At 40.7% G+C, this 24,295-nt stretch overlaps 1 protein-coding gene across 1 annotated transcript in view; it reads left to right on the top strand.

Annotated features, from left to right (window-relative positions):
• The window catches only part of BNC2 (basonuclin zinc finger protein 2), a 418,491-nt gene that overhangs the window by 280,601 nt on the left and 113,595 nt on the right, over positions 1 to 24,295 (top strand). Inside the window, exon 5 of the mRNA XM_030840635.2 lies at positions 15,278 to 15,513. Within this exon, the coding sequence (XP_030696495.1) occupies positions 15,278 to 15,513 (236 nt within the window). The remainder of the gene's footprint in view (positions 1 to 15,277; positions 15,514 to 24,295) is intronic.

Raw genomic sequence — 24,295 nt, 5'->3', positions numbered from 1 at the left:
ATGGGGTTCAAAGTTTTGCAAAGGAAAAAAACTGCAGGCAGCCAGCAACGGCTGTGTGGTTCTGCTTTCGGCTACATGAACCTAGTAGCAATCTAACATCTCGACTTGGAAACAGATCACAGAGAGAAAAATTAATGAAAGATCTCATTTGGAGGTTTTGGGGGTAGCATTTATCCTATAGACCATGCCACTGAATCATAATAGTTTCACTCGTAAAATCTTGCCTCAATGTGAGACACGAAGACAGGCATTTGTCAGTTCAGCTGTGTTGTTTGGATATGTTTAAAACACCTATTATCAACACACTTTTAATTAAAAAAAGCTATTAAGAAACCCTTTTACTAAGTGTGAACATCTGTACGTGCAAGCTGTAAATTAGGAGATCACATATGTGTGCCTCAGTCAGAGACTAAATGAACTTGGCAAGTGTTTTCTATTACTGGTTTTTAAGTATAGTAAAATATCTACAGGAACAATTGCTACATTTTAAAATTGGGATTTTTTTTTTTTATTGTGCCTGTTGGTCCTGATTCATAGAACTTGCCTTCTAATCAGAAATTAGGGTAATTACCATTATCAAATTGGGTAACCAGGATTCACAGAGCTAACCAGTATCTTCCCCCTCTGTTTACATCATTTCAGGAGACTTCTTTTCTCAAAGTTTTGAGCTTCATGAAATATTTGTGATGGTATATAATAGTTTCATTTTGGAAGTGGCTTAAACTCTGAGAGCCGTTTAGCCTTGTTGATAGCTTTTAGGTGTCAAAAGAACCAACTAGTAGAGAACGGGATGGTAACTTTAAGGCTTTCCTCTCTGCTCAATTGTACATTGATCATATTAATGGAAAAATCGGCAAGCATTGCTTTAGTCCCTAACATTTTCTAATCATGCATTTAAAATTTGGTTAGTTTAGACTTTTCCTGAGACTGCCTTCTTAGCCCTTTTTTTATGAGCAGATCTTTATATAGAGGTCTTTTATCCCACCAGTCATAGATGCAAAGCAGTTTGATACTTGACATATGCCTTAAGCCAATCCAGCAATACAGAAGAAAACACGCATCAGTGTCAAAAGTATGTGTGATAGCCCAGAGTTTTAAGGGATTACAGTGGGAGAAAAAAGATTGATTATAGATTTAGAATGAGATTTCAGGCTGACTTACTGGGAGAGGGAAGGAAAAATACTTGTGACACAAAGGTGACGTTCATTAAAAAAAAAAAAAAAAAAAAGACCGAATATAATCATTTCTTTCTTTTAGGTATTTTTCCTACCAGCTGCTGGCTTTTTGTATCACTGCTCTCTCTCTCTCAGTTTTGAAATACTTCTTCACTACATGTGAAAGAGTTTAAAGCACATGTTCTATCAAAAATAAATATGCCTTGCATTTATAATGTCTCCATAGTGAAATTCTGATACAGATATATGCTACTTAAAGAAAATTAAGTCTTTAAAGTTAATAAATTGGGAGTAGGGTGATTATTCTCTTACAGAAGAATTCATTTTCTGTTTGTTGAATGAAGGACGCACATGTTCCGTTCAAGTAGCAAATTTCAATTGTTACTTTTAAAGGGGGTATATTTTGTAGTCAGTGTGCATTTAATTCATTGATCTGTGAATTATATAAAGCAAGGTTTGTGTAGTCAACTTTCAGCTCACCTTGGTGACTAGAGATTGGATAGAACAGCAGCAGGAATAATAATAATCCCCAAACCTGGTTTCAGCAAGTAGATTCGGTTAGTCAGTCTCTTCTTAGACTTACAGTCAAGTTTGCAGATTGCATTTGCTCTTTCCCCTTACCACCTTCTGATGGAGATGCATATGAGGAGAGACATGCCCCCAAAAGTGGGCCATGGAAGGAAAAGGAAGGAGGAAGAGAAGCAAAACCAAGGATCTGTTTAATCTCCTTGCCAGGAGAGTGAGCTTCTGAATAACCCAGTGTTGACAGTCTACTTTTACGTGTGCCTCCGTCAGACTTTAATGATTTCCAAAGTCTGTTGTGAGGACTTTATTATGCATAAGGCCACAGGGGGGAAATGCCAGTCAGTTTGAAATATTACCTAGATAGTCTCAAGTGGAGCTCAAATTCTACCCTGGACTAATTGTCGGTGTGTGTGTGCATATCCATACACACTCAAAGCTGCATGTCAGCCAGGGAACAATTAAAATCCGTGAGACAGTGGGAGCTCATTGGAGCTCCTTCTGTCCCCCTTTGCTCCCTACAGTGTAGGATCACATTCCTAACGGACCATAAGAGTATTCATATAGCTATCCCTCATGTATTAAGGCACAAGAAAAAAATCGGGCATCATTCACATAAGGCATATAAGATATAGTCACATAATCAGGGTTTTTGGAGGCTTGGCAGAGGTGTTGTTGTTGTTGTTTTTTGTTTTTTTTTTTTTTGACTTAAAAACACTGACACACTATTTGTTCAAGAAGAAAAATAAGCCCTTCACACAGAAGGGCTGACAGATTTTATCACCAGGCTTGGGGATCAACTCTTTCAGCTACGTATCATTCCTTTTCTTCTTTCCTTAAAAAAAAAATTCTAAAAGCAAGCCGTCTCTCTCTTTGGTATTAAATATCCTAATTAATTCAGCCTTGACAGTTCCAGTTAGAAAGTTATGACTTAAATGGAACATGAGTTATTTTATACTTAATTTGCTCCCAGTTACACAGTTCTCTCCCCCCAAAAGTATTGAATACAATGTGCAGATCTAAATATTCCTTCAAGTCGTAAGGCCTTTTTCTCTTAGTAACAATCATGGTCCACCTTCCTGATCGATCACCTGATTCACTAAAAAGTTTTTAATATGTCATCATTGCCATTTATTAATGTTCTCCCCCAGTGCTACGGCTTTTATTGGGAACTGGCTTACAACCTATGGGTGGGTTAAGGCTTTGCCCTGTGCCTTGATGCTCTTGGCCTAGTAAGAGAGCTGAGTCTTATAATGGGAAAGGATTGATGTTTTAATGCTTCCAAAGGGCCCCTTTATGATGAAATTCTAAATATGTAAAATCCCATTAAACCTGTAGAAGTTCATGGGCTAGCTACCTTGAAATGACATATCATTATATTGGGTATAGTGTGCATATTATAAAGTATTGTATAATTGGAAATTATTGGTCATATTAGCAAGAATGAAGAGCCACCCACCCTTATAAATTCAGAGGTTATGGTCTGGGTACTTGAAGTAGGAAAGGGAACAATATTCTGATTATAAGTAATCAAAACTTAAAAATCTGCCCCCAGAAATTGCCCTAATAAAATTCTGTCACTAACAACTGTTTTTATTCGACTCTTCAAGTGATCGTGGAAAGAATTCCATAAAACAACATTTAAAGACACATTGAAATGTTAACCTCTTAGAAATTAAAATAGTATTCTAGGACTCACAGCTCCTAAAAGCTGACCACTTGATGCTCTTATAATTCGGAATCCTAAGGGGAGTTGGGGCAAGAGACTGTAGTTCTCGAAACAATTAGCTTCGCAATTTAAGGCTCACTTGGCTTTCTCCCAAAATGAAAGCATAAGGCTTCTTTAATTTTTTTTTTTATTTCTAAAATTGCTTCAAATTAGCATTTAAAAATTTAAAAATATCCAGGACAGGACTAGAAATGAGTGAAATAAAAGGCTTCCTTTTAGACCGTTTTCATACAAATTTTTAATTGTTTTACTCTGCGAAGTAGGTGGCTTTGAAAAATCGTTCCATTTGGCTCACTTTTTCTTTTATTGAATGGCTTTAAGCTTCACACCGCCATGCCTGAACAACTGTTCGATGGAATCCACTGGACATCAGGGCCTGAAGTATTTGAGCGTATTCCTGTGAAAACCACCTAAGTCACTTGAATTTGGCTTTTAAAGAAAGTTATGTTTAAAAAAAAGTTGTGGAAAACTAAGAACTATAAACTATCACTGAGAGCCAATTTTCTAGGATCGGTGAAAAGCACTTTTATACTCCTACATTAAGAAAAAAATGTATCTGAATATGGTCTTATTTCTGTGACCTTCACAGAAAATATTGGAAGTGAAGTCTGTAGAATTACAGGTTTACATTTATTTTAATTTATTTGAAGGTTTGGGGAGTAATTCCTGTTATTAAAAATCGAAATAAAAAAATAGTTATTCACATTTCATTTAATAGATGCAAGTTCTTTTATAACCACCCTTCACACACTGCCGGTACTATTTTATACATTTGAAAACTGAATTTTATAAAGGACATTACTTTGTTCTTTAAGTTAGCAACGTAGTTAAAAGTCTATATTACTTCATATTTATTCCATATCTTGCATTACATTTTATACTTATTTTACATTTACGTTACACACTTACATTAATGAAGCACAGAAATTCCGGCTGTTGTCCTTATGGTGATTCTGTTCCTGACAGAAATGAGTTTTCTTCATACTGACTTTTTTGGGTCTTGTGGCTTAGCCACCACTTTCCTTTGAAAAACTATAGATCCTATCAAAGTGTTTACTGAAATTATATCCAGGCTTCAATTTCTCCTTTGTTTTATAGCCTAAAAATTACCAGTTTAAACTTCTGTTTCTGGCAATAAAGAAATCCAGGTAAATTATGTTCCCTCAGTAACCTAATTCACAGTTTAAGAAGCTCTTATTGTATGATTTTTTTTCTTTTTCTAACTAGTATCCATATTGTACAGTTAAACCCTTTTCTTTTTCCCAAGAAAATTCTGCATACTAAAAAAGAGGTTAATTTGTCTGTTTGCTTTTTTGCTTTTCCTCCAGACCTTTTACAAAAGAAAAATAATTTTTTCTTTGTAGATGCTCTTCTTACCTTATTGTGTTGACTGTTCTCTGACCCCTTTCAAAAGTCTATACGCTTGTCCCTTGGTATCCAAGGGATTTGGTTCCAGGACCCGCACGGATATCAAAATCCATGGATGCTCAAGTCTCTTATATAAAAACGCTGTAGCATTTGCATATAACCTATGCATATCCTCCCAAATCCACCATATACGTTCATCATCTCTGGATTACTTATAATACCTAATACAATGTAAATGCTATGTAAGTAGTTGTAGGACATGGCAAATTCAAGTTTTGCTTTTTTGGAACTTTATGGAATTTTTTGTTGGTGAATATTTTCCATCCACGGTTGGTTGAGTCCATGGATCAGTACCCGTGGATATGGAGGAGAACTGGCTCTACTATACCTTTTCCTATAGCTAGGAGACCATAGACCTAGCACATGGATCACAAACTTAGTGATCTGAACTATGATTCTCATAATGTCTGTTCATTATGATGTGGTCTCTGCACCCTGGTATTAAGCTTGTTTTCTTTAATACCACTAGATCTCATACTGCTTTTACCTAGAAATCCATTGGATGCCCCCAAATAATGCTTGAAGTGGTAGGAAAGGGAATAAATTATGCAACTTTAGTTAATTTCTGCTCAGCTAGCAGCCCCATCTCACTTCCCAAACTGCTGTAATTACCTACCCCCACTGTTGTCTAGAGTGTAAAGAGCAGAGGGGAGGGCTGAGAATGAGACGTGAGTGAAATTAAGAATTGGGTGGCACAGTGGAATCGAATCCTATCTTTGCACACTAGCTGTGTCCATCCACTCAACAATATGAGCGCTGAACACCCTTGATTGATTATGTTTCAGATATGGTTGCTGAAGCTCTTCTGATAAAATAGGCACAGAAGCGACCCAGTAAATGGGCAACATATAGTTGGTATGTGCATGATTGGCTCACTTTAAGTGCTATCATTGTTGAGACAGTTTGCTCTTAGATGAGGGGACCTCTCCAAGTTTATAGAAAAGGAAAACAGAACTTGTATGGAAGCTGGAAGAAAACGGTAGTTAAAAAGGTAAAGAAAGAAAGAGGAAAGGCCCTTAATGAACAGCATTGAAAAATTGAAAAATGTAGCTCAGCAGTTGGAACCCTGCTTGTCTCTCCAGCCTCATCATGTGCTACTCTCCCTTGTTCACGTCCTAGCAGAAATGGCTTTGCCTGGAACACCCCATCCCTAGCCCTGTTTAAATTATGTTCTCACGTCACATACCCAGTTTGTAATACTGTGTGTTAATGTGTATTTTTTTAAAGTCTGCTTTCCTCACTAGTTTTGTTAGAAAGGCAGTGGGCAGCTCACTTTTGTTGGAACAGAGAGCCATGTTAGAGGGTTATTAGGCTGGAAAGTAGTAAATCAGTCTTTCCAAGGTCTTCTGACCCAGGTTAAGAATTTGGGGGCTGGGAGGGTAGGGCTGGAGCATTACTGGAAACTTTTGAGCAGAAAAGAGACATATTCTAAGCAGCCTTTTGAGAATACTGACTTGAGAACTGACTCTGTTCTTTCTGTATTACACCAGAGAGAGCAGAGGCAGACCACACCACACCAGACCAGCCAGGAGTCGCTTGCAGTAGTGGGCTTAGGAGGGTCTAAAAGCCTCTACTGAAGTGGTAGAAGTTAGGCCAGAGAGGAGGGTTAGATCCAGGGTAACTGCAGTGGAGACATTTACGGGGACTGGGTAGTCAGAGATAATTTTGAGTGTTCATGCTATATAAAGTTCAGTGAGAAAAACAACAACAAGATAGAAATTTGTAACTAGTGTGTGACCCTTAACTACATAAAATTAGGGACTGAAGAAAAGTAGATGCAGCTACATCAACACGTAGACAATAGTGCCTTTGGTTGGTGGGATTATGTATGACTGTCTTCCATTTGTTTTTCTTTTTCTCAAATTTATATTTTTTCAATGAGCACCTATGAGATATTCAGTCCAAAAAAATCACAACAAAAAAGATTTGATTTCAAGCATTTTGGCCTAGTTTCTTGGGTTTACCTTTCACAGCAGTAGGGGTCACAAGTACATGTTTGGAGTTGAGGGCACAGAGTTTGGGTAGAGCTCAACTTACAGGTTAGGGATGGCCGGTGTAGTATAGGAGTAGTTGGATTCCTAGAGGCAGATGATCACAGGTGGGCAGCTGGAGAGGCAGCTCCTCTGGAATCCTGATGGGTCCCCTGCATCTCAGTTGATTTCCCATCCAAATCCTCCAAACTTGAAAATCTCAGTCATCCTGTAACCCTGACTCATCTTCACTCCAAGCATCTATTTTCTTCCCCGTACTTGTTAGCTTGGTCTTGATTCTTTGTTCTCCTTTTCTTTCTCCTTGTACTAAGGTAGCGGTCTTCAATTCTTTTGGTCTGCCCCCAAAAGAATTTTGAAAACAAAGTTCCATCCTAACATTTCCATATGCTGAGTAACTTGCCAAGGTCATGCAGCAAGTTGGTGGCAGGGCTAGCATTTGAACCCTTGGAGTCTAGCCCTAGAAACTCTGTCCTTAATCTGAGGATAACAAGCACTCTTGAAACACTGGGAACTTCAAATCATTGTTCTAAGTCATTATTTTTTCTCTTAACTCTTGTTTCCAGTTCACTGTCCCCAAATAACATTACCACAAATGAAATCATATGTTCACTGCAAAGTCTTTTATCATTCATGTCTGCAAGGAAAATTAAGAAAATAAGATAATATATCCATAAATGGAAACTTTATTGTTTAATTTTTATCAAGAGGAATAAGATCAAAGCAATATAAATATTACATATTTTCATAATTTATTAAACATAAAGTAGATTTTTGTCAGAAATGCATCTGTCAGTAAAATGGATAGGGCAATACATTTTTTTCTTCCTAGATTAGTTCATGTATCAATAAATGAATAGTACTCATTGTAAGAAAGAGGAAAGGTACACTATCGGTTCCTTCCCCATTTTTGCAGATCTAAGTGCTCAGACACCTGTTCACATGAATACGTGAGACTAGGAACTTTATCACATTGTCATTCGGTTCTTAGAAATCATTTCAGATTATGTGCCAACAATTACACAGTGATCAGTTAGTTTCTCTTTGTTTCATCCACCTTATTACCCAGATGTTGTTAGAGTCATTTACTTTCTCAATTTCTGGAGAAAGACATTAACAAGACATAGCAAATGCCAATTTATAAACTTAGCTGTTAGTCTTTCACTTAGAGGCATATCATTTATTCTTGTATACACCAAAAAGACTGAGAAAATTAAAATACTGTGTTAGTTATTCAGATGACTTCTGCAATATATCTTTTTTTTAAGGTGATAACTTTTATTACTGCATATTTAGCTTTCTTAATTGATGAAAATTTCCACCAGTGCTCATGGCCAAATCAGGCTGAATTATCATTGGGAAAAGAAATGAACTCACATTTCAATACAAATGAATGTATTAATATGCATTTTGAGAAAAGTTGTAAATAATAAATTATGAACTGCAATTCATAGGATAGTTTGCTAAAACAGTCTAGAATAAAATGTGGAGCTAATAAAATTAATAAGTGTACAATAGAAATGCTATTTCGCATTACTTAATTAGTAATGATGCACTATAATGTATAACTTAAGATTTTTATGAAATGACGAGTATGTTAAAAGTCAGGGTATTACTTTAATAATGATTGTGTGTATCACAATCTGGTGTTGGACTTTAGGAACAAAGTAGATAAGAGCCATATTTTATAAAAACATGGTCAAACTTTTAATGTGTTTAATGAAAGAAGTTATATACTGCTAAAAATTAAGTGCTTTGGCATTTAGGTCATAATTTAATTTTATTTCTATTAACAGGATGTAGACATATTCAAAACTTTATAAGATGAAAATGATTAATCATAACAAATATTTTGATAGTATTTGATTAAATGGGTAGTAACTGCCTTATTAAGTGATAAACATTGTTTCTGAATTTCTGTAAAATTCCTATCCACAGGTTTTATTCAGTGCATCTTCCAAATTTCATAGGTCTGGGAAAATATTCAAACTGATTTTAAAAGAGTGGGCATCACATGTGCTCGGGGGCTTTTTTTCCCAGGTGATGACACCTCCTGGGGATGAGTGTCAGGAATAATTGAAAAGAATGGAGGGAAAAGCCATTTTCAGCATTAGACACTTTTGCTTTGCGCTCACAGGATACTTCCTAAAAAGTGATACCTTATTAAATAGGAATGCAAGAGGTGAGTGCATGACTGTTGCCCATTTTACATAATGTCTGAATTCTGAATGCTCCAGCATAGACCCGAATATCAGGTTCTAGCTACCCTTTACTTGTATATGCATAACCAGGGGAAGAGGGCCCTTTTCCAGGTTCTTGGTGTTTTTATTAATCCTTAAACAAGGCTTCACAAAGCGATTCAAACTGGCCACTGTTTTGACCCCCCAGGAGGCCTTTACACCCTGCGCCAGTGCACTGTATAAGTCAAGTCAGAGTTATGCCTTTATTTGGTAAAGGAAAGAAGGGTATAGTTTTCACAGGAGAATTGGGGATGGATAATCTGCATGAACAGGCGGGCCTGTTCTCAGGGGGATCAATTTTAGGAAAGAGTAAATATGGGATTACAGGATCTGGAAATTGAGTCCCCATGTCTGCGTATCTCTGAAAGGCCGGTGCATACCCCAGGTTTAGGCAGATCATCATTTGAAGTCCACTGAGTCAGGGCATCTCCCAGTGGAGTATTGCAAACATTTCCTACCCTGTTCACTTAACTCGTAAGTTATCCTGCCCTCTAACTCACCTCTGTGGTTTTCAGTGGCATGTATCGTAGGCGTGTATGTCAGCATCACCTGTGGTAATTTTTCACCCGAACCATGACCATCTCCCTCTCGACCCTTCTTCCTTAGGGGTTGTGGCTCTGTGGCCATGTGTCCCCAGCTGACACCTATTGCTTTACATAAACTTCTGGACTCTCGTCAGAGTTTTACATCTAAAATTATAAGTCATTTTCACCTTATAAAATGTTTAATATTTTCCAAATCCTATTAATCAGAAATAAAATTATATTATAACCTTTCCACAGGTTTTGGCCTGCAGTGTTAAGGTTTCTTACAGACTGCCCATCTGACTTTTCCGTATTTATCTTCAACTCTTTTGCTGCAAGCCTGACACATTCTTTGGATATTCAGTTCTCTTACACACACCTCATTAGTGCAGTGGTTCTCAAAGTATTGTCCCTGGCCAGCAGCGTCAGTGTCTTGTGGAGACTTGTTAGAAATGCCAATTCTTGGCCCCCACCCCGACCCAGTGAATCAGAAACTCCAGGGGAAGGTGGCCCAGCCATCTGACCTGTGTTTTAACAAGGCCTTCATCTGATTTTGAGACACATAATGTTTGAGAACCCCTGCCTTAGTTCCGTCTACCTGGACTGTCGTCCTCCTTTCTCGCTTGCTGATGACTTACAAGAGTATTCCTTCCCGGCAGAGTGGCCCTCTCTTCTGTGTCCTACAGTACTTTATCACATCTCTTTTACAGCAAAGATGACTTTTGCATCTGCATGCGGTACCTGCCTTGGTGATAAGTTGTTAAGTGCCAGTGAATAAACGCATGTATGCATGAATGAAGGAGAAGAGCATTTTAGGAGGAATGGTGTTCAACCAGGTCAGCGGCTATGGCGAGATCATGGAGAAGAATGAAGGGAAAAGCGATGGGGTTTTGTAGTAAGGCAGGTGTTGGTGACCTTTGAAATGCTTGCTTCAGCAGAGTGATGGGCAGGAAGCCCAGATTGTTGGGAGTTAGGGACTTCCAACTTGATGAAGACTTGCACGTTTCCAGAGTTGCTTATTGACTGTTTATCTGAACGTGTGGTAGAAAAAGAAGTTCTTGGGAGAAATAACTAAGTGACCTTAGGCCAGTTACTGACCCTCACGGAACCTGTGATCTCCGAATAGGCAGTAATAGTAATACCTTGTGTTTTAAGTTTTTTTAAAGGATTAAACGAGATTATTGTAACCCTTTAGAATGATGCCTAATATTTAGTTAGTACTTAAATGGTCATTTCCTTTATTCCCCTTCCCCATACAACAATAATTTTTATTTATTAATGTTGTTGACGGCATCCATCACCCTTTGCAAATTTGTATGAGATATGAATTGTTCAGGATACCCTCATTCCAGTCACTGGAGAAATTGTGAATTGCATTTAGCCTGGAACTAACATACCTTGTTGGACCACTGACAGCTCCTTTGAAATACATGTTATCTAGCTGGAAGGACACCCCAAAAAGGTAGTTGTCTTAGTTAAGGCTCTTTTAGATACAAATTACAGAATCCTACCTCAAGCAGACAGAGAGAGAGAGAAGGGGAGAGAGAGCTTTTGTTGTCTCGTGTAACTGAAAATTCTGGGAGGGTCCCACCCTCAGGCACTGCCATATCTGTATCTTCTGGATCAAACAACACTGTCAGTCCTTAGTCTTTCTCAGACCATCCTGTGGCTCAGCTGTCCTCCATGTGACTCTCATTCCCAAGCATATTTGCCAGCTACAAATTTCAAGAAGAGGGAAGAACTCCCTAGTATTTCTAACTGAAAGCCTGGATTCAATATCACTCTTTAGACTTAGGTCACTTGCCCATTCTTTTCTGCTTTTTTTTTTTTTTTTGCGGTACGCGGGCCTCTCACTGCTGCGGCCTCTCCCGCTGCGGAGCACAAGCTCCGGATGCGCAGGCTCAGCGGCCATGGCTCACGGGCCCAGCCCACTCCGCGGCATATGGGATCCTCCCGGACCGGGGCACGCACCCGTGTCCCCTGCATCGGCAGGCAGACTCTCAACCACTGCGCCACCAGGGAAGCCCCACTTGCCCATTCTTAAACTGGTTGTTTTGGCCAAGGAACTGGGAGGTACTGGTTTTCCAGGCCTGGCTTCAGGAATATTCTGTTCTATGAAATAAATGGTACTGAGTGTAGGAGAAAAGGGGTTCCCTGAAGGGAAATCCAGTTTCTGTTCCCAGAATGAAGGGGAGGCACGGCAGGCGAAACAATTGATATCATATTATTGTACAGACAAGTGCTTTTCAAATTGTGCTTCTGGGAACTCTAGGGGTCCCACTGAGATGCTTACACAGGAGGAAGGGAAGAAGAGAGTAATGCGTGGTGGGAAGTTGTCAAATTCATGCTCACTCGAGCTTTATTAAGAGTAGCTTCACTTTCATATATTTTTATACCCAATTTCTGGCTAAGATTTCATTTGAAAGTGGAATTTTGGCAATACCATTGAAATAGGACAATTTTAGCAGATGGTTAGGTCCATAGCTCATAAAGGTAGATGACCATCATTTTCCCACTCCATCCTGCTGAGCAAGTTCTTGCCCTACCTTTCCTTCGTTCCCATTGGCCCAACTCATATTACTAACCCACCTGAGATCCAGACTTGAATCCGCCAGTCAGACATAGGAAGAGCATGACATTAGGCAGAAGTCCAGTTCTCAGTTTACTGTTATTATGACAGTTTAAAAACTGTTACTTAACCCTTTGCCGACCAAGGAGACGTCCCCTCCCAAAGCTGTTGTCAACTTGGTGACGCAGTACAATCCAGCAGTTATAAAGCAGAAAATTTGATTCATTCAAGAAATTTGACCGAGCATAATCTTTGATGATACGTTTATGCTGAAATTTGCAGTTGACATCTGCAAGCTGAGCAGTTTAATTTTTCAAGCCTTCCTCTGTGGCTCATCTCCTAGGTAACTGCTGCTTAAATCACACCCGTGGGACTTTTTCCTTATCAACTATTGACTTTCTTTAACTATTTGGCCCGCCCCTTCATTTTCCATATCAGAGCCCAAAATGTAGCTATTTGTGTAAATAAAGTTTTATTGGAACATAGACATGCCCATTAGTTTAATTTAAGTCTGCTCTGTTTTCCCTCTATAGTAGCAGAGGTGAGTAGCTGTGAAACACGGAGCATGGCCCATAAACCTAAAATGTTTACAGTCCAGACCTTTACAGAAAAAGTTGTTGACCTCCACTGTATATTTATGTGGCCTATTTATTTATGTGTCTTCCTACTTCTTGACATGTAGCATGCTAAAGAATCAGTAATGTCCTTTTAATACTCTCACTCTCTGACGGTCTCACAAGCATATATAGGGAAATACTTTTGCTTTTACCTGTTCCACCTGTGCTCTTTCAATTCTCTGAACAACTTCTCTTTGTTTCTGTGCCCTCAACAGTTTAGTCCTCTTCATCTTCTAAAACTTCCAGCCCTTTTTAAGGAGTGAGAGGGAGAGGGGTGACAGCTTTCCGCCTGGCCCTAGGACACACTGGTGCACACACCTGCATATACTTAATGCATAGATACAAGGTGCCGAACACATGGACAAAAATCAGGTTTGGTGTCATTTTATTTCCCCTCTACTCATCCCTCCCAGTTTCATATTTGTTGTGCTCACAGCAGTATAATTTTGTGAAGAAGTGCTTGATATGGGCCAGGAAGGTTGATAAAGGGAAACGGAAGAGGAGATTTCCCTCGACCTGCATGCTGGATTTCTGTAAGCAGAGCAGCGACTCGTCAGAAGGCTGAGTAGTTAAGCTGTACTTGAAGAAAAACAGGGATAATAATACCTCTTTCCTGCATTTTTGCTGTCTAAATGCCCTGTGGAGTGAGAGAAGACTTCAGTCCCTGCGCTTGTGAATCCCTTATCTTTCCCAAACGTTAAATTAATTTTTAAAGCTATTTATTCAAAGTTGACTTAACCACTAGAATAGGAAAGATCAGACAAGTCAGCTGCAAGAAATGAAGTACGAGGAAACCCGAACTCTTTGACAAAGTATTCCTGGGAGTAAATGTGTTGAATGAAGCCAGCGGGTAAATGATAAGGGCCTTTACACTGTGGATGTAAGAAGGCAATTTATCAAGAGTACATGAACTCTCCAGTGACCACAAGTCAGGAGGAAACGAGAGTGGAGGAGGAGCCCTAAAAAAATACACTTGAAATACTAAAAAGTGTGAGTGTGTGCTCGCGTGCACTTTTAAATACGCACATTAATATGCAGAAATACCGGTGTATTAAAAGAGGAGCTGCTCAGAGTGTACACATACGGTAGCCTGTGCTGTTGGGGGAGAAGGTATTAAGAATGGTTTCGAGCTTGCAGAAACCTTGGGTGCTTGCAGGTAGAGTTAGGATTTGAGCCTGGTGGTGGTTGTCTGATACCCATTTGCCTGACTCGTGAGATTAGATGGCCATCTTTCAGGCTCACGTGTTTACCTCTTTTAATCTTCAGAAGGTCATGTGTACAATTCTGATAGTTGAGCTAATGCTTTTGTGTTCTCTTCAGGAGTTCAAAGCGCCTCTCATTCGTTATCTCATTCATCTTTTCAGCAACTCTTTGAGTCCTGTAGGTGAGACAGCACTATCTTAGTGGGTCACTTTAGAGAAACTGAGGAAAAATGTGGTCACATTATCTGCAGTAGGGTTCCGGGTAACTCAGATAAGGATGGGGATGAGAATGTATGGCTTTATCTTGGCTTTCAGAGCTAGGGAGAAGAGATGTGATTTCTTAGATTTGAGGAGAAAAAAGCCTAATTGTTGAAATATTAGTTCCACTAAAAATATTTACTCTGAGAATGGTCATCCCCAGTTTTCTGCGCTGAAATGACGCAGCTGAAACACACAGAAATTCTTGTACTTTGATTGTAGTCACTTTTTTTTCCAGTTTCATCTCATACTGAGCCCTTGTCAGAGCTGTTAATAAAATACCTAATTATGACTTGAATTCCTTTTCTTGTTTGTTTGTTTCTCCTGTATAACTTTTAGAGAACACTGAACTAACAGCTAAACAGCAAGAGGGGAATTTAGGAGAATTAAGTCTTGGGATAATTCCCCTTAGCTAATTCAGCTTTGAGGTAAATGACTAGTCCCCCGACCCAGAGGCCAGCTTTCCTTATTCCCTCTGAGTTAGTCCTTTTTCCCCTGTAAGTCTAAAGGACACCTTTCTTTTCCTCTTCAAACCATCCAGGTACCATAAGGGGTGAATCTTACTCAGAAAAACGATGCTGGTTGAGCCCGCTCTTGTGGCTGAGTTGGCAGTTGTGTGCGTGTTCCTTCTTTTGGTGCAGGGAGGGGAATACCGTGGTAACTTGGGTTGAGCCATAGTTCAATTAGCAAATTAATTAGTCAGGTTTTTAGCGCCAGCCACAGTCATTTAGAAACCTCCTCAGTGGCTCTCTTCCTGAAAGCCAAATGTATTTTGTATTTGCTGTCGTCTGCAATTTATAAACACACGGAATCCAAAAAAACAAACAAACAAAACCGGGAGGAGGTGGGAAGAGCACTATTTACATTGCACAGTCCTGCTGAGACATCTGTGATTATGATCCAGCTATTAGACGTGGAGCCCCCTGTAACTTCCGGTAACTCGTTTCTCCTTTCTTTGTCTCTGCCCTCTCCTTTTTATCTCTTTATTCCCACCTGCCCCTGGACCTCTGGCGGGACCACCGCAGCCTTGGATAAGCTCAGCACGCAGCACCTCTACCACCCCACCCAAGTGGAGATCGTGCAGTCCAACGTGGTGTTTGACATCAGCAGTCTGATGCTCTACGGGACGCAGGCGGTGCCTGTGAGGCTCAAGATCCTGCTGGACCGTCTCTTCAGCGTCCTGAAGCAGGAGGAGGTGCTGCACATCCTGCACGGCCTGGGCTGGACCCTGCGTGACTACGTCCGGGGGTACATCCTGCAGGTAGGGGGAGGACGTCAAGCCGGTGTCGGGGGCCAGCTGGAGAAGGGCTGGGGTAGGAGCCCTCGGCAAACCTGCCCTCCTTCCTGCCCCTCACAGGCCCGGGCATGCACACCCCATTCTGGTTAACGTGGTCCTTTAGGCAGGCTGCTCAGGGAATTGGAAGAAAGGAGCTGTGGGCCAGCAGGCCGGCATCCGGCCTCAGTGGTGAACGTTAGAAAGGAAATAGTGGCCTGTTGCCTAGGGTTGCTCTGTTTGCATTCTTTTGAATTCAACTCCCTCTCTCTACAACGTGGGCCTCCTGGCTTCCCCAACAGGCCTTATCGAAGCCCTACTAAAAGGGAGGGTACGGAGGAGGGCGATGGGTGTGCGAAAATCTGAAATTGCACTTCATCTGGGTTTCGTAGGGCTGGTTCTCGCGCTTACTTGGTAGGTTTGGTATTTTCTTGGTTGTCTCTTCTCTGTACCCTAACCATGTATTGCTTCTTCATCCAAGTCAAAGGAACAACTCTGTAAACTCCCTGCTTTTGTAATCAGTAAACCCTCACATTCCAAAACATGCAAACCTGGTTGTAGATTTGGCCTTCACAGCACCTGTTCCTCCAGCTTGAGCCCCTTCTGTGTGTCAGGGGCACTTCCGGTCTGGTAAGAGTCTTGAGACTTTTCCGAAGGGCCTGCAGCCTCCACTCCCCATGCCCCCAGCCTCCTTGCCTTTTCCATCATTTTTTGCCGTATGTCATGAGTCGTTTTGCATTGTGTACTTTGCCTCTGAAATGTTTTTATGGCCATCTGTCTTCCCACGACCCTTGAAGGGTAAATGTTTGAAAGCAGCATGTTGGGAGACCCCAGGATCCAAAAAGACTACACTGGACGATGAAGAAATACTCCCTCCTGCCAAAGGAGATCACAGTTGGAGAAGGTAGAATCTGAAGTGATGTTTTGAAATTTCTTTCGGGGGATAATACCAGGAGAATTGACCCATTCCAAAAAAAAACATTGGTTTTGGTTCTGCCAGCCTTGTTGATGGCCCGAACCACCCTGTGTTGTGTGTGAGGCTGCCAGCTTGGTATGTGATGAGTGGGGGAGAGGGCCTTGAGTCTCGCCCTGGCTTTAACCTGGCGTGAACACACACATGCTCCTGTCATTCTCCTGTGTGGTACCACCGAGTGTTAGCCAGGGCGAGCGGATGAGGGATGCTGAGTGGAAGTAGAGAAAGGGGGAAGGTAGGATCACCCGCCTGCTCCCGAGACTGCTTTAGTTAGCGTAATCATTTCGTAGTGAGACGTCAACTTGGAAGGCACAGGGCATTTGGCCCTCAGAAGATGAGATGGTGCTGATAACAGGAATAATTATATATTACGTTTTCAGTTTATACAAGACTTTCACAAGCATTCTCTCATTTGCCCCAGGTTGGGGACGTTTCAGTGGGGTGAGTGGAAAGTTAAGTCCTGGGTGATCAGGGGGTCCTGAGGCGGTCCAGGAGGAAGGGGCCAGGAAGAACAAAGCATGGAACCAGTCCCACAATCCCCGCTTAGGCCAATCTGGAGACACACACAGTGCCACGTCTTTCTACAGTTGTTTCCACACATGATTATTAATGTCCGCTTGGGATGGGTTCTACCCTGCAGGAAGGAACAAACCTCTTGCAGATTTCTGAATGGCACTGTCAGCTTGGCTAAGCACTCCTTCCTTTATAAACTGTAGGGTAGTATATGCCCCGACCTCGTCACATCTTTACTGCCTCCGGTGCAATGCTTCGTTCTGTCACCAATGCTGTATTTCAGGTCCACGTGTCTATTTTTGCCTGAGATAGCGGGACCATACACTTGATCTCTTACTGTTGAAACACAGAGATACGAGCATGACTGTGATGAATTGCCATCGTAACCACCCAGAGTCCCGTAGCATTCTGACGGCAGTAAATACAGAACCTGCTCGGTGTTCTGTGCTGTAGTCCTGATGTTCTGCCTGGAACGGTGCCTGTTCTTTGTTTTACTTGAAATTATTACTTAGGTGTTCATTTTTTCTCAGCATTTCCACATAACTGTAAGACAGGCGTAGAAAATGTACTCCATATTTAGTTTTGTGTGAGGGCCTAGGATTTAAAGATACAAAATTACAAGAGAAATTAAATTTCAGAGGAAAATTCAACAAAACCACAAACTAATAGTCTCTTATTTTGGGGTGAAATACTGCCTAATAAAGAACACTGTCACTTATTGTGATGATTACTTAATTGTGAAAATTATAATTAATTTTCATTAATGTCTTAGAGATTCTGAGAAAGTCTCAAATTTAATATGATCTGTTTTCTCCACTCAGGGTCTGAAATTGACGTTTTGAGAAAGTCATAGACGATTTTTATATTCGAGGAACACTGGGTTTCGTTTCTGTCTTGTTTTATCGGTAGTACTGATGTCATATGGATTTTATTTAAATGATGCTTTTTGTCACTCAGCATTTATCATCTACTTGTTTCTTGTGAAACCAGTTCTTGGTTTAGGAAAAAAGCAAGAGGTTGAAGGACACAATACTGTTATTTATGTAGTGAAAAAATGCTCATTTCATTACAAAACAATAAGCAAGAGCTGGACTATAGAAATAAACCTTTTTTTCTCTAAAGCAATGTTATTGGCCAGTACTTTTAAAATTATATATGGTAATGATAAGGTATGCTCAGATGACTCTGAATATAATTATATGTAACATTTTTGAGCAGGTAGACTATAAAATGTGCGTCCAGAGGTTGTGGAACCCTATAATGCACGATTAGTGTACAAGTCATTTTATCTGGCTAAAACTCAATTGTCTTGTAGCCCTCAAGGCATCAATTTTAGCATTATTGCTCTCAACAACAGTATATTGAATATTATGCCAGTTAGAGGAGAATAATTATCAAGGCAAGTTAGGGTGGCTGTTAGTCTTACCACATATTGACTTGGTTAGCAGCTGGCTATAGATTGTGTTACTGGGCAAATGAAGATGTACAGTAAGTTGAACTGGTGAAGCCAGGATATTAATTTAACTCTCTCTGGGCCCAAACCTACATCCCTGACATATAAACACAGCCACTTCTGGTTTCAGAAATAGTTTTGAATGTGGAAGAATAGCAGTGTCTGATCTGATTTTGAATTTTGGGATGTGGGGGGAAAGAAGAGCTGGCCGTTCAAACCTATCCTTTGCAGGCGTGTTTGAAGAGGTTATTAAAAGAGAAAGGGAGATGATTGTGGTGGCACAGATTTATTGGGGGCTAGCAATATTTTCCAAGGGTCTGTACTGTTTCTGTAAAAATTGCTTTTCACTTATATGATTATCTGTGTGATTCATAAGCTAACCAGCTGGCTAAGACTTGCACTACAGTGACTTAAGAATCCAGGTAGTATCTTAAAGGTGAAGAACCCAGTATTCTCCTGTGTACCAATCAAAGTGTTCATTCAGAAAGTACCAGAAAAGTGAAGTAAATTTTAGGCATTTTCTCACAAAACAGAAAAAAGGAGGAAATAGGCAATTTGATCCTAAAAAGCAAACTGGAACGGAACATGAGATATTTTTTTCTGCTGCTGAAGAGTTGTTCGTATTTCAAGTCTGCATCTCACAGTACGTTTATTCACAGTGAATAAAAGCAGTGTCCTGTTCTTTCCCCATTTTCCTTGTCTCTGGCCTAGGATATAAGAAGACGGGTGATTATCACTGTTGAATTTAATCATTTAAAAATCAAGCGTTCACACAGTCTCTCTGCAGTTTGAACGTGTCACTGACTTGCCTGGGTTCATACGCCAGTCCATCTGTGGCGATCTCCTCCTTTGCAAATGAGTCCTGCCAGAATTCAGGGAACCGTATCAGACGCTCTGAATAATTAGCTGAGGTGTCAGCAGCCTGGTGAGAGGACGAGCAGTGATGCACATTTCAAGTCACCTGTGTCTTGAAACAATCAGGACTAATAGAACAATCAACACTCTAGAAGAACATTTCCCAGAGTATCCTGGGTGCATTTGTCTTCCGGAGATCCGACCTGAGCATTAGGCGGACCTACACTCTGGATCCTTTTCTTAGAGCCTAGTGATAACATTAGCATAATAAAGGCTCTGAGAAGTTGGTTTCTGAGAATAGATAAGTAGCTTCCACCGACCTTACCTGCTTCATAGCCTCTTCCTGTGAAGTTCATCAGAAGTCTTCCATTCCTGAACACACTCAACTCTTCTTCAACTTAGGGTACTTGCATGTGTGGATTCTTCTACCTGGACTCCCCTTCTCGTCTCTCTGCATGGGCAATGCCTTGTCCTTTAGGTGTCCACCCACTTTTTCACGGAGACCTTTTCAGTCCAGCTTAACCCATGTAGGTCTCTTCTCATTTGGCTCTATCTCAGGATTCTGTATCCCTCAAGCTCCAATACAATTTAAAATCAATCAAGTCAACTGTTAAAATGTTTTTTTTTCCTGGCTTCCTCACTCGGGATTGCCACAGAGGCAGGGTACTCAATAAGTACTTGTTAAATGAATGGGTAAAGAAACCTGCTTCACTTGATGCAGCTTGACATTTCACCATGGAACCCATGGAATATCTAATGACTTCAGTTGGTCCAAGGGCCAACTGAAGTCTTTCTTCAGGTGTCCTGGGGACCAAAGGCTGTAATAGCAGCTGGGCCATTGAGGGCAGTAAAAAGAGAGGCAGAAGCTCCCACACACACCCCCTAGCTAGTGGTCTGTGTAGAATAAGTGTTTTGTGGTATCCATGTGGTAGGAAACATCAATATTAAGCAAACACTTGGATTTAAGCAGCCCTTTGCGGAGCAAGTTCACATGTGTTTCGCTCTTTGAATCCTCTTTCTTATACCACCCTCTTGTAGATATTGCCAGTGAATTAACATTTGTAGTTGTTGAAGCTCAGAGAGGTCAAGTAACTTTTCCATGATCACAGAGGCTGCAGCTTGGCACAGTGGGTGTACTGTAAGCTTCCTGAGGGTAAGAACCCCTTACCTCTTGTTTGTCACTGTAACCCACCTCCCAGCACCCAGCCTGGCATGTAATAGTGCTTACTAAATGTTGGAGGGAGGAAATTTTGAAATCTGATTCCAACGTGGGTCTCTGACTCAATGGGCAGTGTTTGGGTGGTTTCTGGCTTTGTTTTTTAAGACTACCAAGCTGTATTTCCAGAATGTGATACGTGAGAGTCTTGTGGCATCAAAGTGGTGTGGTTTGGGAAACAGAGAAGACCTGAGAAGTGCTTAATGGCAAAATTAGGTGAAATTGGTTCCTCTTTTGCGTTCCTTTTCTGGCCTGCTTCCTGATACTCCACCTTGTTTCAGGTTCCCTTTGTTCTCTGATTTCCACGGCGCACACTTTTCCTCTAGATCTAATACTTAATTATGCTTCATTATAAATGCTCATCTTTGACTTACCTTTTCAGGGATACATGCCTTTTGTAATTGAGTGTAAAAAAGCAAAGGTTTTATAGCTAATTAGTAAGATTGCGACTATATCATGTGCAGGGAGTGGAGCAGAGGTGAAGTAGCTCTTTTCTCTGTCCATAAAAGGATATCAAGTTGGATAGTAAGGGGGCCCTGGCTGTTGAGTAAGAAGATCGGGCTCAAGCCTCAGTACTGCCACTGATTATTTATGTGAATATGGAAAAATGTGCCATTCCTACCCATGGTTCCTTCATCTCTAAAATTGAGATAATCCTTTATATCTCTCTTGCTTTTGAATGGCAAAATGATGAAATAACGTGGATGAAGTCATGAAGTTGTAAACTCCAATTCCAGTTGGTACTTTTCACTTACATCTATGCATAGAGCTAGGTCCGACCAGTTAACAGCAGGGCAGCATCAGGGGCCAAACATGTTTCCCTGCACATGTTCAATGCTTAGGAAAAGATAGGAAGCACATTTTAGCGATTAGTTAATGGGATAAATGTTAGTCGTTTTAGTAAGTAAACCCTGAAATACTAGTGGCCTAGCACTATAGGAATTTCTTTCTCCTTCTCAGCGAGACCAGCCGACGTTCCTGGGTGGTGAACACTTTCCTCCCAGAGGGGATTTGAGGAGTAGTAGTTTAGAGCCTCTGCCGTTTTATGGCTCTGCCCTTCTCTGGGACCTCAGCTTCCTCATCCCGGTGGCAGTCCCAAGAGAAGGTGGGTGAAGGGCTGGTGTGGGAGGTTTTCATGGACCAGGCCTGAAAGTAGAGTGGGTCACTTTTCCACGTGTCGCTAATGAGAGCTTACGTCTGATTAGGGCCATGTGATTGAAGGGAGCTAGGACACTAGTCCCACTGAACAGTCGCTCCCAGCTGTGCCTCTGCCCCTGCAGGATGCCCGCAGGTCAGTGCCCCTCTCATGTGTGGTGGAATAGCCAGCATTCTGCCTTCGTTTTAAACGGGCCAGGAAAGCTTAGGGCAGAATATGAGTGTAGTTAAGGCAGGTTCTTACTAAGTTCTGGCTGCAGGTCTTACTAAGTGTGTGAAATAGACTCATGTCTTTATCCACCTCAGGCTAGGCTCCCTCACCTGTAAAGCAGGGATATCGACTACCTCATGGGTTTACCGTGAAGATAAAATAAGATGATGCACGTAAGGCATTTAGTCGTGCTGCTTGCTAAGTATCCAGTAAATGTTAACTGTTAACATGATGATGAAAAAGATGATGATAGAGACTGCTCGAGACTGTTGCCAACCTGGCCATTTTAGAACTGTGTGAATAAAGCAGCCTTAAATCCTGGATATTTTATATTTCACCATGCCTCTTAGAACAGAGTGTCTTACCAGCCAGTCTGGTAAAAAAGGTAGCTACTATTGAATTGTAAATAAATCATACATACATACCTATGCATATACATACATATACACAAACTTGCATGTACATATGTACATAGTACATGCTTAATTTTACAAATAAGAGACGGGAGAGTATCATGACAAAGATTTTGGACTTTGGAGTGGAACAGACATGGGTATAAATCTTGGTTTTACCTTTTGATAGCTCCGTCACCTAAGATAGGTCATTTAACGTATTTGAACCTAAGTGTCTTCATCATAAAGGCTATTCAGATGATATGTATGAAGTCCTTAGTGCAGTAAGTAGCCCACAGCACTCTTCTGGAAATTAACCATTACTACGTGGTGTGTGCATGTGTGCTTTTTTTTGAGTAATGACTTAACTCCATATATGACTATCATTTTATTACCATTGCACTTCTCTGTTTCATCAACTCTTTCAATACCCTTCCAAGCACCTGGCAAAGAATGAATGAGTACTTGATAGATTTATTTAACTGATTAGAGTATCTGGGCTTTCACCCCATTGCGTAAAGTAAAACTTATTTAAAATAGTCACCCTTTTTTTATGGCTATTATCTGACCTCACAGATTTTGAGGAACTTTCTGGAGCAGAAAGAAAAATGGATCTAGGTATAAATTCATTTAGGTAGTCCTTTAAATAACCAATTTTGTTGATTAATTACTATGTCCTGAGTACACAAGAGAAGATCGCTCAGGAAGCCTTCACTCACAAGGAAAAAGCATCTGTTAACAAATTGTGGGAATTAAGCTCAAAACTATAAGAACGTACAGATGACCCATAGCATTGGCATAGAGGGGGATTATATGACTCCAACTAAAGATCGGATTATCACCGCCATGGTATAAGGGGTCTTCGTATCATTTCAACATATGTGAATCTTGCAGGCGAGAAGGATCACAGGGGGATCAAGATCCCCCTGTCTTTGGCAGGGATATACAAAAGTAGATGGTTCAGGACAGTGTACCGTATTTACAGTGCCTGTTTTCCCAACCACTTGGACTATTGTATAGATGGTATCCCAGCAATCCTCCTAACCTCCCTATTAGAGAGAGAGTTTCAGAGACTATTATCGTAGCTGAAGGCCTCAGGCAGGGTCAGAGCTGGAAATGGAATACAGGAATTTTTGAATCCCTTGCCAAAGCGCTAACAATTTGAACAGCAATGAAAATAAACACCTTATATCCAAGGACGTAGCTTGATGTTTTGTGCTCAGAGCTAAAATAAAAATATTCCTCCTTTTACCCTTGCAAAGTATAAATACATAGCCCACCAAATTCTAGCAGGGAATTCAGTGACTACTGGAATAGGATTTATGTCTGTGGGAGATGGAGGGAGGGTTTTTGTATTGCATAGAAGGAGCAGAGATGAGCCCAGAGCTCACTGGCCATTTGCCATTGGTAAGAACCAGTTCAGATTTACTTGAAATGGATGTTCTCTGTGATGGCGTTGATTAAACCATATGATCTCCAGAGCAACACTCTTTTATGCTCCTTGTTGAATCTAAAGTCGAAAGTTCCTGAGCTTTGGGTCTAGACCTCAGTTCTACCACCGGTTAGCTCTCTAGCCTTGCAAAAAGTCAGTAATTTCTATGAGCCTCATTTTCCTGATGACACCTACGTAATAGGGTTTTGAGGATAACGAGAAGTAATTTGTTAAATTCATAGTGTTGCTCAGTAAATGTTAATTCCTTAAGCTGAGCAACTTCCCAGTTCCCCACTCACCAAAACCCTTAAGTTCCTAAAGCAACAAAGCTTTGTGATTCTTCTATGTGTCCATATATTTCATTTGAGCTACTGAGTTCTTTTCTAACATTTCCCCCAATTTGATAGAAGGGGCAAGTGGAGAATGAGAGGGGCTTGCTCAGGAAATGAGCTCTATCATGACTAGCAAAAATCACGGGAAGGCTCTCAAGACCCAGCCCTAGCCTACCATCTGTTTCTTTGGAGTGACCTACATTTCAAATACTCATACGTGAGATCACGAAGGGCTGTG

The sequence above is a fragment of the Globicephala melas genome, chromosome 6 (genome assembly GCF_963455315.2).
Source record: "Globicephala melas chromosome 6, mGloMel1.2, whole genome shotgun sequence".
NCBI classification, from domain to species: Eukaryota; Metazoa; Chordata; class Mammalia; order Artiodactyla; family Delphinidae; genus Globicephala; species Globicephala melas.
Note: the sequence above shows the minus strand (reverse complement) of the source record. Positions and strands in the feature narration are given on the sequence as shown.